The following is a 12969-nucleotide window of genomic DNA, read 5'->3' as shown; positions in this document are numbered from 1 at the left end:
AGTAAAAATGATGGGTAGCTGCTGCCAGAGTTTTATTTGGAAGTATGTCAACTTGGTTAAAAAAAAAAAAGACAGATAAGCAAGGATAATAGGCAGCACCCAGCAGGGAAAGGGAGATGGAATTATCCCATGTGAATCAGAAAGAGCCTCCCAACAGCTATTTCATAACAGTGCCTATGATCTACTCTCAAAATTACAAATGGGCCCACTAGCCCTAATCGGTTGGGGACCCTGATCCAGGCCATCAGTTGTAGCCTACCATTCTAGAGAGATTTAAATCTCATCAGATTCCTAGACAGGTGTGTAGACAGGTGTGTAGCAGGAGAGGACAATCAAGCCATGAAGAAAATGTGTAAAATTTTGTTATAGCACATGAAAGGGCTGCAGGGTGGGAAGTACTTTTTTTGCCCATTAGGTAAGTCTCATTTATGTATTCTACAGCAGCAACATAACAGGAAGCCAAAAACACATGGGACATCTGGGGCTTGATAAACCCAAGCTTACTTTAAATAAGACTTACCCAAGCTACCACCTCATTCTGGCTGGAGTGATAGGAACTACAGTCCCATTGCAGCTGTCTTACACAACACATCGGACATCATTAACATGACTTTCTAACTCCAAAGAATACTATCCTAAGTCATCCTTTCATCGTAGAACCTTCCATTATGTTCCAGGGTAACCAGGGTCTCTAAGTTTCCATTTCCTTTTTTTAAAATATAATATTTATTCAAAAATTAAGAGTTTTAATCACAGTGGCAAAAACTAATGCAAACTAAACAGAGAGGGAGAAGAGAATGGAAAGAAAGAATAAAAAGTGCAGGGAAAAAAAGAAAAAATGGAATATAATATAGAAAAAGAAAAGAAATAAGTTGCCATTTCCCAGAAAAAGTAGTAAGGAGTTTTGCAAGAATTCTTAGATGACTAGAGAAATCTGAATAAATATCAAATTATTTTAAAAGGTAATTCTAAGCATTTACCACCATATTTTAGAGTGGGTGAAAGACATCCAATATAAATAATATATTTACACTTTGTAAGCACTTTTTCCACAGCATATGAAATCCAGATAGGCCAGGCCGTCATGCAGATCTGAAGAAATGATATTCCTAGTTGCAACAAACATCAAACCATGGAGCTGGAACACATTTATCTAATAAAGTCACACGTGTAAGTATTTTCCCCAGTAGCAACACATATTTTAAATATATTTGCAGGTGACATTTGATCAAGAATTGCAAGCTGCAAGGAATTACACTTTAGCTTGATTAACTTTTTGTATTATATTAAACAGAATTTTAAAAAACAGAAGGCCATTGGCTGCTCTGAGTTTGAAAAAATGTAACACTACCCCCTAGGAAATGACCTTTCTGTCCTTTAGTCTTGTTTAAGAGTTGTACTTAAACATCTGATGCTGGTTATTGGCTTTAAAAAGTTGCTGCAACAACTCTAGAAGAATTTCTATACAAATGAAACAATGGAAAATTAATAATCAGATGTACTGTTCAGGAGTAAAGCCATGGTTGTAGGAAAGATTCACTTGGAGCTTTGTTTTTAAAAACATGAGACATTGCATCTTAATGAAGCGTTCGAACTCAGACCACACAAATCATTATTCCTCTCTTGGGGAATGACCAGGTGCTGGAACCAAAGCAAAGTTTCCTACAGAAACACCCGTGTTTTGATACTGCCACAGGTAGGCATTAGACAGCTAACAGCTCTGGCAATCCTGAACCTCTATTCCAGCCAAAAAACAGGAGACATTTTTGGATCAACCTCAGGGATCCTTCTCAATCTCAGAGTGCAGCAGGACTAAACTACAACAAATTAGAGCAACTTCACTATTTTGTGCTTTGATGCCAAGACCAGCAGTCCTAATGAAGCAGCACACCTCCCACTAGTTGTGGAGTGGGAGTGGAACATTTCCCAATGCTTAATTTTTCCATGGAAAATTTTCCACTTCACAAATGCACTGGGAATAATAATAGATACCAATGGCAAATACAGCATCAGACAAATTTGGTAATTCCAAAGCTGAATTGATGTTTTTCAGGTGATTATCCCTGGCAAATACATAACAGAAATATCTCTGTCACAATGTCCAAGGACTTGGTGGAAGAAAAGATGCTTTGTAAGGATAGAATAGTATGGAGACAATAGCGAAAGTATTGTTGTAAACTAGTTTTAGTGATGTTTCCTTTTCTTATCTCAAGCCTTTAATTTCTTTGTCTTAATATTTCTTAGTCCTTTCTGTGCTCTGCCTAATGCTCTCTACCTTGAAAGGGAATAGCATGATGAGTGTGCATGTGCATGTCTGACAGCTCTATCAATCATATGGAAATTTTCAGATTCAAAGTGTAAATACAGTATTCTGATGCAAATTTCCAGAAATCCATGCCAGTAAACATTATCAACAGACATCTTAGAAGCACAGGATCAAATCAGACCGGTTGTCCATCTAATATTGTTTACATCTGTCATCAGCATCCCGGTATCCCTCAGAGGTTGTAAATTACTAAGACAGCTCCAGTGGCCAATGGATAGGAATTATGAGAACTGTAGTCTCAAACTTTTGGAGAGCACCAGACTGTTGAATCCTGTTGGACGTTTCCTCTGATTAGCAGGCAGCTTTACAGGGACTCAGAAAAACGGTTTCTCTACCCAATAACCCAACACTTCCCAATCTGGCCCTCCAGGCATTGGATTTATTACAGGTAGTCCTCATTTAATAACGGTAATTGGGACTGGGAACTCCATCATTAAGCGATGCAGTTGTAAGATGCAATGTCACGTTATCACTTACAATGGCAGTTCCAGCAGTCCTAGTTGTCATTGTTAGGCAAATCCTGCATGGTCTCAGTGTCCCACAGTCACATGATCACCATTTGTGATCTCCTGCCAGCCTCCCCATTGACTTTGCTTGTCAGAAGCCAGCAGTGAAGATTGTAAACGGTGATCATGTGACTGCTGGACACTGTGACAGCCTTAACTATGAGGACCGGAGGTTGTAAGTTCCCCTTGTTAAGCACCATTGTAACTGAACAGTTGCTGAATGGGTGGACGTTAAATGAGGACTATCTGTACTCCTATCAGCTCTAGACCCACAGCTGGGGGAAATTTGTACTACCAAACTCTTTTCAAATGGTGATGCTAGTGTTGATCTTGGCACCTTCTACATACACCACAGGTACATCTTTGAACTTTATTGCCTTCTCAGTGCAGCCTGCCAAGGGGTATCCACACTGCTCCCAAAGAAAACATTAAAAAAATGGAATACTGGAAAAGAATGTGGTATTCCAATTAGATGAAAGTTGGCAATATTAAATTAACAAGATCAGTAGAAAAGACATGTCATGCAGGAAAACAACTAGCCAGTAAATTAAATTACATCATAAGTGTTACATTTCAGCTTAAAGCAACATGCTACAAGATGCAGCAAAACAAAATATATATATAAAAATCCCAAATCCTCTTGCAGGTTTGAAGAGGTCTGTGCTGCATGAGATTAAAAGGAATAAAAAATGCTTAGCCTGATAAAATGAAGTCGATGGGGACTATGATAATAGTGCACAAGTACGCCAAGAATGTAAATACCAAAGAAGGAAAGGAATTGCTTAGAATGGCAAAATGGGTAGAAGAACAAGAAAAGAATGTTCATAAGACATCAAGTGTGAGGTCTAGTAGTCAGTTTATAGCAAGATTGCATAAAAAGGGAATCCAACAGTTCCTGAGAGAATGACAAATATCTTGTATATCTCAGAGGTTTGGGGGCTGCGTCTCATGCTGCTAAGGACCATAAAGCCATAAGGTTCTGAACAGTTTCCTCCAAATCAAAAACAGAAGCCAAGTGGAAAAAAGGAATTAGGTAGGTCAGTGATCTTTGGAGCACAATAGCAATCAAAAAAGCTAGTTCAAAGCAACTGCTGCCCAGTTTAAGCAGACTGGTATTCTGGCAAAATCAGTTTCCCTATGGTTTTTTCACAGGATTGTAGAGAGGATTAAAATGACACAAAGTCCATGCAGACTTCAGGCACCAAACCAAGAGAAAGTATGAAGTGATTTGTAGCATGGACATTAGGACATCTCTCCAATTCCACACCTAATTTTGATTTAAGGTGGCTTATCTTGACAGGGAAAGGTGTAAGTTTTTCACATGCAAATCACAAACATATACTGCCAAAACCAATTAGTAAATTTAAACAGACAAAAGTTAGCACACAAATTCCCTGTTACCTAAAAGCTCAGTAGCAAGAGCTGTCCACTGAATAAAGACCTAAAGCAAAGGAGCTGAGTTTGAATTTCACTGCTGCCAATGGCTGACTGTGCAGCCTACCCTTCTTCAACTTAGTCTTCCAGATATGCAGGACTTCCTACTATTGTTAGCCAGCATGGCTCTGTTTAGTCAACACACTGGAGGACACCAAGTTCAGGAAGGCTACATTAATGAATTACTTAATAAAGGAATTACTTAATGAATACATTAAGGCATTCTTGGTCACTATGCAGTTATGCTAAAACAAAACTGCCCTCTGCAGCAATGATCTTCTTCTAACCAAACTGCATGATCAAACATAAAAGCCTAGTGGTTTCTATAGCAGTTTTCTAATTTCTCTGAACTATGCCACATCCCCAATAAACCTGAAATTGGGAAACAATGACCTGTTTATGTTTTTCAGAAATGAGATCACAGAACCCAACTGAAGGTGTTTCAGAAAATTCATCAACTCAGAATGGTTCATCACAGCTACATATCCACCCCATTCCAAAAGCAAACAGGACTTCGTAACTAGGGCAGAGAGAAAGCAAGCAAACAAGCCCTTTAATAAAAAGGTTGTGTGACAGAGAATGAGAAATATTCTGGACCCAGCAGTAGTTTAGTTACAAAGAGAAAACCAAATATCGCACTGTGTTGTCCACCTTAGCTCTAACAACTTCTGTTCTTCAAAAGTAAATCAGGCTTTCTCAATCTGGCACCTGACTAACAGTATGTTGGGACTGCCATAACCAGAACCCACAGCTCAATATATTTAGAGGATACCAGGCTAAGAAAGTCTACAAGAGGCCTGACCAAGACTTAAATTTTTCTTTAGCATAGCACTGAGTTACTCCAGGAATGGGCGATCTTTGGGTGGACAAAGGTCACACTTAACATTTGAGGGGGAAGCTGAGGGCCACAAAGTGGGTGGGACTGAGTTTTGTTTTGTTTTTCATATAAATTTTATTAAAAGTTTTAAAAAGATAGAAACTAACAAAAACGAATATAAAGTAAAGAAAGAGAAGAAAGGAAAAGAGAGAGAAAAAAAGGAAGGGCAAAAGTGCAAAAAGAAAGATAAAAAGAAATAGAAAGAAGCTTCCAATTTCCTTGCAGCAAATACAGGCATAATTACAAATTATCTCTTATTCTACGGTTACAAAAAGAAAAACTCTTCTTCTATTATCTAGTTTTTTTTTCTAATCATCAAAGCCACAAATGGTATGTTCCTTTTTTTCTTTTTTGTGCAAAAATTCTATAAGTGGTTTCCAGTCCTATGATTCTATGAATAATGGGTGGGGCTGAGTTTGGAGCGTTTCACAGTTGATTAACTGATACATCTATCTATCCTGTGTTTCATCCCAGTCATGCCCACAGGAACATCAAGAAACCTGAAAAAGGATACCGGAGGACTGCTTGCAGCTTTAGAGGATTGGGGCATCTGGCTCCCGTCTGTCCTCTGGATTCAAATTTCCAGTTTGAGAGCATCATCTCTACAAGCCAATTACTTTGCTTTGCTCTCTCCTGCAAGACTTAGCTCATTTTTCAACACCACCCCTTGGTTTAAGCCAGGAGGAAACTCTGTACATGAGGTGTTATCACCCAAGAATACTAAATCACCACTGAAACCATTAAGGGATTATGAGTGTAAAGAAAAGAGTTGCATGTAAATTTCTTAAAATAAAATTATAATGCAAAGTTAAAAAAATATTTTTTTACTCCAATTCACTGCTGATACAAATTTTCCTATGCAATACAGCCTAATTTGCATAGGAAAAAAATAACTTCATTTTTTTCTGAAAAACCATCATCATGAATGGCCATCATTGCTGCATTGGACCAGACTACTACAAAAGTCATTCCAATTTGCAAATTCAATTATACAGATCTGGAACCATCACTGTATAATATACCAGCCAGATGTATGACACAATGAATATTGCACAATGATAAGACAGCTATGGGTATAGAAAAGACAAATGATGTCCTACATTTTCTTAAAAAGCAATGTCCTCTGATTTCAAATAACAAGTTTTTCTAATAGGTTCGTAGTTTTCAATGCTTCTGATTCTGCTCAAATGTAAATACAACACAACATCAATTAAAGGAACTTTTAAAAAATATTAGCCATTCACTTGGATTGCCTCTCTTGTATACAAATCATATACAGGTGATCACATAGGAACATCCTGTAAACTGTCCCTTCCCACTTACACATCACAAATGATTAACAAATATCTATACAGTATAATGTGCACAAAGGCTCACTTTTCTGAATTTGACACTTCTACAATCATTGCTGAGACTTTCCTTCCTTCCCAATTTATATGGCTGCTCATTTTGTAACCCTAACCCTGGGTAGCTCACTAAACAAAGCCCTATCTTACCAGCCTTAGAATAATTCAGAAAGCTTCTACTGTATTATTATCCACATGATCTGTCAGATAAAATTTGTATAAAGAACCCTGTTTTCTAATAAGTGAGGACAAAATATTTTGTAAACCTCTTCCTCCAACTGACAAAAATGGTATAAAGTATCCTTCAAAGCCATTAAGATGATTTTCCCAGTGTGAAAGTTGCCATATTGGTTAGACTGTAATTCCCAAAATGTTCATCCGGCACAGGTGCTCAATACATCTGCAGAGCCCAGACTGACTTTGTACACATTTATTTAAAAGAAATCTTGATTATCAGGAACATTTGAAAATAGCAAGGTTTGCATGTGTGTGTATACACACACACACACACCCAAAACAGAAGAGAATAACGTTCATCTAAATTGTGACTTAGGTTTGGGAGTGTGGCACCTTCAGAAGCAGCAAGAAAACCCATCTACTGTGCAGAACACAAAACACTAGAGCAAGTCTTTTCTGACCTACAGCACTATGTAACAGAAGAGATTCAAATTTCATGATATACATTATTAGGCATCATTGATAAACTTGTTTTAATACTTTTTCAAAGCACAACTGCTACAGAAATTGGGAACACATCATGAAAATAGGCAAACACATAATAGAGTCTGCCAACCATTGGCTGAGTTTTTCATACAACTGCACTCTCCCCCAAAATACGTAGTTCCTTACTCAAGTTACTCGCACAAATCATATCCATGCAACCACTTTGGTTTAAATGAATGCTGAGCAACTCTAATGCCTACATTGTTCTCACAGAAAGAGTTAATGGAGAGGACAGGAATAGACTGAGGCAAGGCTCTTGCCATAATGCTAAACCATGGGTTTTCCATGAAGATAATAAATAGCCTCAAACTCCTGCATTTCCTAGTTTAATCAGAAACTCCCAATTCTTACATATGCCAAGTCTTAAAATTATATTATACTAAGCCAAGGGTTGGCAATTGCCACTCTAACGGTTAGTGACTGGCTCATTTGCATCATTCTTTGCAGATAAAGTCGAAAGGATGCACTTTGACTTGTGAAGTATTGGAGCAGATCATAGAGACATAATCTCAGCAACTACTTGTATATCATTTTAGATTATTTTCAGTTTGTAGATCTGAACTGGTGCACAAGGCTGCAGAGATGAAGACTACAATTGCTTAATTGACCCATACTATTCCTGGGTCCATACTCAAGGGAGATGACCAATGCCTCCTTACAGGGGGAATATTTCCTCCCAACCAAAGGAGAGAGTTAAAAGATGTCTACTGACCAAAAGATCTGTGCAATTATAAGTCACTCTTAAACATTCAATTCCTGGGAAAAGTAATCCAGACATAGCTGAATGGTGTTGATGTTCTGGATCCATATCAATTAGATTTTAGCTCAATTTGGTGATGATCTACACCAAAACTGGAAAATGGGGAATGCAAAGCTCTAGCAGAACCCAAGGTCAGTTTGTGTCCTGCTAGAGCTTTTGGACCTTTCAGCGGCTTTCAATATTATCAACAAGACATCCTTCTAGATTATCTGATGGGACTTAGAAGCAAGGTTTTACAGTAGTTCCAGTCTCACATATAAAGCAATAACCAGAACATGGTGCTTGGGGACTTCTGATATTAAAACTTTGACCTAAAGTATCCCATAGATTCCCTTATGTCCCCTGCTGCTGTACAACATGTATATGAAATTGCTGGGGAGGTCATTCAAAGCACTGTAGCAGGGCGTTATTGAGACTGATGAACCCAGTTCTAGTGCTTATTAGCATCCAGCTCCAAGATACCGTTGAGTGTTGCCTAAGTCTGATAATGGATTGGATGAAGGAGAACAAGCTGAAACCTAGATAAGATGAATGTGTTATTGGTAAATAGGTAACTGAACCCAGTGACTGGGGTTCAGACTGTTTTGGACAGGGTTGTACTCCCCCAGAAAGAGAAGTTCCATAGTTTGTGAGTGTTCCTTGATCCTCAGATGTATTGAATTCAAAGATGGCAACAATGGCAAGAAGTATATTTGCACAATTGTGGCCAATGCCAGTACAGTAATAGTAACTCCAAGCCAGTGAAATTTGATGAGAATGACTATGGTGGTTACATCTGACTACTGAAATCTACTGTTCATGGGCTATTCTTGAAAAGTGTCTAGTAATTACAGTACAACCAGTGAAAAATGTAACGGTTCTCTTGGCTAATTGGTATGAAGTATATCATTCATGTATTGAAAGTTGTGCAGAGTTTGCCAATAATTTTCCTAACTTAATTTCAGGTATTTGAATTTTTCATAAATTCTAAATGTATATGGTTCTGTTTATTTCAGGAACCACTTTTCCTAGTATGAACTTGTTAAAATCTGTAGAACAGTCCCTCCTGAAGATGCCCCTGCTATCAGAAGCTTGCTTATTCTACACACAGCAGAGGGGTTTCTTCCGGGTTGCCACACAAACTATGGAACACATTACCTTCGGAGTGACATATGGCTCTGTTTTAATGTCTAGAACAGTGTTTCTCAACCTTGGCAACTTTAAGATGTATAGAGTTCAACTTCCAGCATTCCCCAGCCAGAATTCTGGGAGTTGAAAACCATACAGCTGCCAAGGTTGAGGAACACTGGTCTAGAAAATCTATGAAGGCACAACTTTCACTAGGATTTTAATTGTTCATGTTACTATTAATGTTAATTTATGTTTTAATTTTTTGGATTTTTAAAAAAAAACTGTAGATGCTTTGAATATTGCTTGGGTAGAAATATGGAACACAAATCAAACAATGTTTCACAAACTATAATGGCTAGTTTTTACATGCTAAATCAAAAACAAGATATAGTTTAGCATCTTAAGCAGTCCATGGCTTATCATCGCTTGTACATCAAAAAGTTAAACTAATCCTTGTTTGTAAGCTATCAGAGATCAGTTGCCTCTCTGGATGAAACTCGAAGGCTCTGTTACAACACGAGGATCAAACATCACTAACTAGGCCTGTGCAGTATTCTGGGTTTATTTCACAAAGGTCCAGCTGCTGCAAAATTCCAAGTTTTTTTTTCTTTTAGCATTTGTCTTGCTTGTTGAAGAGTCTGCTTGTTTGCTCTGTGCTTGCCTAATTCACACAGCAAAGCCATCAAAGCATGATGCAATGAGAGACTTGTTCTTCAGCTGGCTTGTCAGAGAGCCTGATGTTGTTTGGGGGCTGAGAAACAGGGACTGGGCCAAGGTCAGCCAGCTGGCTTCCATGCCTAAGGGAGGACTAGAACCTTGGTTTCCCTACTCCTAGTCCACCACCTAAATCATCATCACAGTATACTGGCACTCATCCCCAAGAAAAGATGCAGCTGCTTTAAACTCTTGCAGATGTGTATAATATTCCTATCCCTGTGCAGTCCACAGAACCTTTCTGGAACTGAACTGGAAGCACTATCCTGCCGTATCTCCAACAGCCATGACTCAGGAGGGAAAGGGAAGACTGAGACTCATTATTATATTAAATTGCTTAGCATTATATTTGAATGTATCCCCTACAGGCAGCCACCATGGGTGACTTATTCCCCATGTACTCACGCAAACTACTCTTTGTTGCCATTTATTATTCTATGATCTACTCATTCCTTTTGGTGAAATGTTGAGGAATGCATGCCTGTAACCCAGAGACTTTACAGCACAGAGGACATATTGTCTCCAACAGATTCTTACAGAAACACAGCACAGGTCTGTTTAAGAGTAAGGAAAGATCACCTTACTGTTATGCATACAACAGTCATTAGAAGAATGTTCCTGTGTTAAGCATTCACCTTGAAATGTTCTTGAGTGGGAACCCACTAAAACTGAATGAAATAAAATGACACTGTCAAAAGGAAGAAAGGAAAGCTAGAAATAGTGAGGGGGTAAGCATAGCCTATTCCAGCTGATGAGATGGAATTCAACACTCTTCAACATTAAAAGACTCTCCCTCTGCACTGCAGCCAAGGCTTGACAATCAACTCCACCCCCAATAAAAACAGGGAGAATGGAAAACCAAAAGAAGGAAAATCTAACCAGGAGTTATGCCTCTCTTATGGCACTGGAGGAGGGGGGCTCCACACAGGCCTCAAGAGAGAAAAACATTTTCATGTGCCCATTTCCTTCTGCTGATCCTCTCTCAGTAATTATCCTGGGCCAGGAATGGGGGGCGTCAGAAGGGTAAGAGAAGAGGAAAAGGAGTGGTGTCTCCAGGAAGGATAGGAAGCGCTGCAGGATGTTAACAAGGCAGTAGGAAGCACGGAGCAAACTCAGGGTCATTGCTTTCCCCTAATATGGATGTGAAATCACTTGAAGCCTTCATTCTTCATGCAGCCAGCATAAATAACTAAATGCTATTGCCACACACACACTCCCTCATTATTCCAGTCCTCTCTCCCCAGACTTCAGGAGATTAAAAATATTTCTAGATCATTGCTTAGTCCTCAAACGTCTACGTGGATGCACTTCATGGCTGCTAAACCAAAAGGTAAAAGAGCTGAGATCCCCATTTATTTTCACCCCTTCTTCAATAACAGGCTCACTCATCTCACAGTCTGACAAGCAAAAGGCTTCATACCAGCCACCTAGCAAATCTTTTTCTTGCCAACCAGCCTGGGAATGTAAGATGATTTTTGCCAGGGACATCAACTTGTTGCCGCATTGTTTGTTGGATCTCAGTTCTGTCCACAGTCCTAAGGCATTGGGAGAAGGTCCATAACCCACATTTGTGAAAAGCAGCTCACAGCTTTCAGTTGTTTCAGCATCAGTTCCCCTGCATCCCACCCCTTTTCTTCAGGAACTGGACCCACAACCCAGCCCATCACCCTTTTAGGAACAATCTTCTCTCCCTGTTTTGTCAGTTCCTTATTTTCCTATGCATAAGAAATACCATTATTGCCAACTGAGTCAGAAATTCCACAAAATTGTTGGATGCTGCTCTTCTCTGTAAAGATGCAGAATGAAATGTTGAACTTTTTTCAATAAAAAGGAAAACCATATACTGTTATTTATTACAATATTTTTATAACGTCCAATCCACAGGCTAAGGAGAAGAAACAGATCCAGAGAATATGTCTGCTTGCCTAGGTTTTTTTTTTTAAACCTTTCCACAAAGTAAGCCTAACAACTCATATGTAACAGCCATTAAAAAAAAAAAAGCTGTCTTTTCCAAATCAACGTAATGTTCATCTCAAAACTGCTCCATGCTATGATTACAACACACCCACTCCCAAGAGGTCAGAGTGAGAAGGAGAAGAAGTTGAAGAAAGGATTGCAACCGCACAAAGCCTGTTTAGTAGACCCACTTGGAAGGCTGGTAGGTTCTGGGACAGGCAAACAGTATTTTCCTACCCAGGAAAAAAGGCTCTTATTTATAAACATACCCGCTTTACAGATATGGATATTTTATAGCCACAATACCTTTGTGGGAATAATAAGCACTCACCATGTTTTAATAGACTTTTCTACAGAATTCTTCACCAGTTATCTAACGAAAGGATTCTGTGTTAACTGAGAAAGCTTGCATAGCTCTGCCTCAGTAAAAATCAGAAACTTGTACCAAGCCAGTTTCTTGTCCTGCGGGAAGATAATGGGGAGAACCGGCGTGCACCGCTTTCAACAGAGCGGGCTCGGAGGGATCTCGCGTTCGCCCTACCTTCTAAGCCGCCAACGCAAAATCTACCCAAGTCAGCGCGGCGCGCGCTCGTGTTCAAACGCGTGACCTCTACCCAAGAGAGAAAAGAGCCCGTGGAGGAGGCAGCAGGCCTAAAAAGGGGCGCCATAACGTGAAGTTCAGGTATCAGCTCACCTTTAGGAGAGGAAAAGCGGGAAAAGGCGCCGCGGAGAATCTACATCTCGAGAATAGCTCGTAGCTGGGGCAGCTTAACCTGACCAGACACGCCCTCCAGAGACCGTCCACACAACCAGAATCTGAGGTCACCAAAGTCTCCAGGACCGACACTTACCGTCATACTGCCGTCTAAAGAGAACAGCTGTCAAACCTCCTGGTACGTTTCAGTATCAGCCCCAAGCGCCGCTAAAGCCACTGCCGGCAGCAGCGACATCAATGGCCATTTCCCCGCCTCCCGCTCTCCCTCCTCGGACTCGCCTAACTTCTCCGATCCGCCCAGGAGAAACTTTTTTCCCCCTTTTCCTCAAAACTTCCTGGGAGGCTCTTCCCCGCCAATAGGAACGTATCAATTGCAACGTTCGTGGGGCACCATTTGCAAGCAGCCAATGAAGAAGCAGGAAAGGAGCTGGGGCGGGGCCCGGCTGCCCAAGGCAAGGCAAGAGTAACCAATGAGGTGGAGGCGGGGGAGACTAAAGCGGCG

The 12969-nt window shown here is 39.9% G+C and overlaps 1 protein-coding gene across 2 annotated transcripts in view; it reads right to left on the bottom strand.

Annotated features, from left to right (window-relative positions):
- Positions 1-12743, bottom strand: part of TRIOBP (TRIO and F-actin binding protein) — a 44590-nt gene extending 31847 nt beyond the window's left edge. The window contains exon 1 of one of the 2 annotated variants that reach the window (XM_063309051.1): positions 12604-12743. In XM_063309051.1, coding sequence (XP_063165121.1) covers positions 12604-12609 — 6 coding nt within the window. In that variant the 5' untranslated portion in view covers positions 12610-12743. Of the gene's footprint in view, positions 1-12083; positions 12183-12603 lie in introns of those variants that run through there. The other variant, XM_063309050.1, reaches the window with a different exon arrangement.
- Between the last annotated feature and the right edge of the window lie 226 nt (positions 12744-12969).

Source organism: Candoia aspera, chromosome 7, assembly GCF_035149785.1.
Source record: "Candoia aspera isolate rCanAsp1 chromosome 7, rCanAsp1.hap2, whole genome shotgun sequence".
NCBI classification, from domain to species: domain Eukaryota; kingdom Metazoa; phylum Chordata; class Lepidosauria; order Squamata; family Boidae; genus Candoia; species Candoia aspera.
This window is presented reverse-complemented; position numbering and strand designations above follow the sequence as displayed.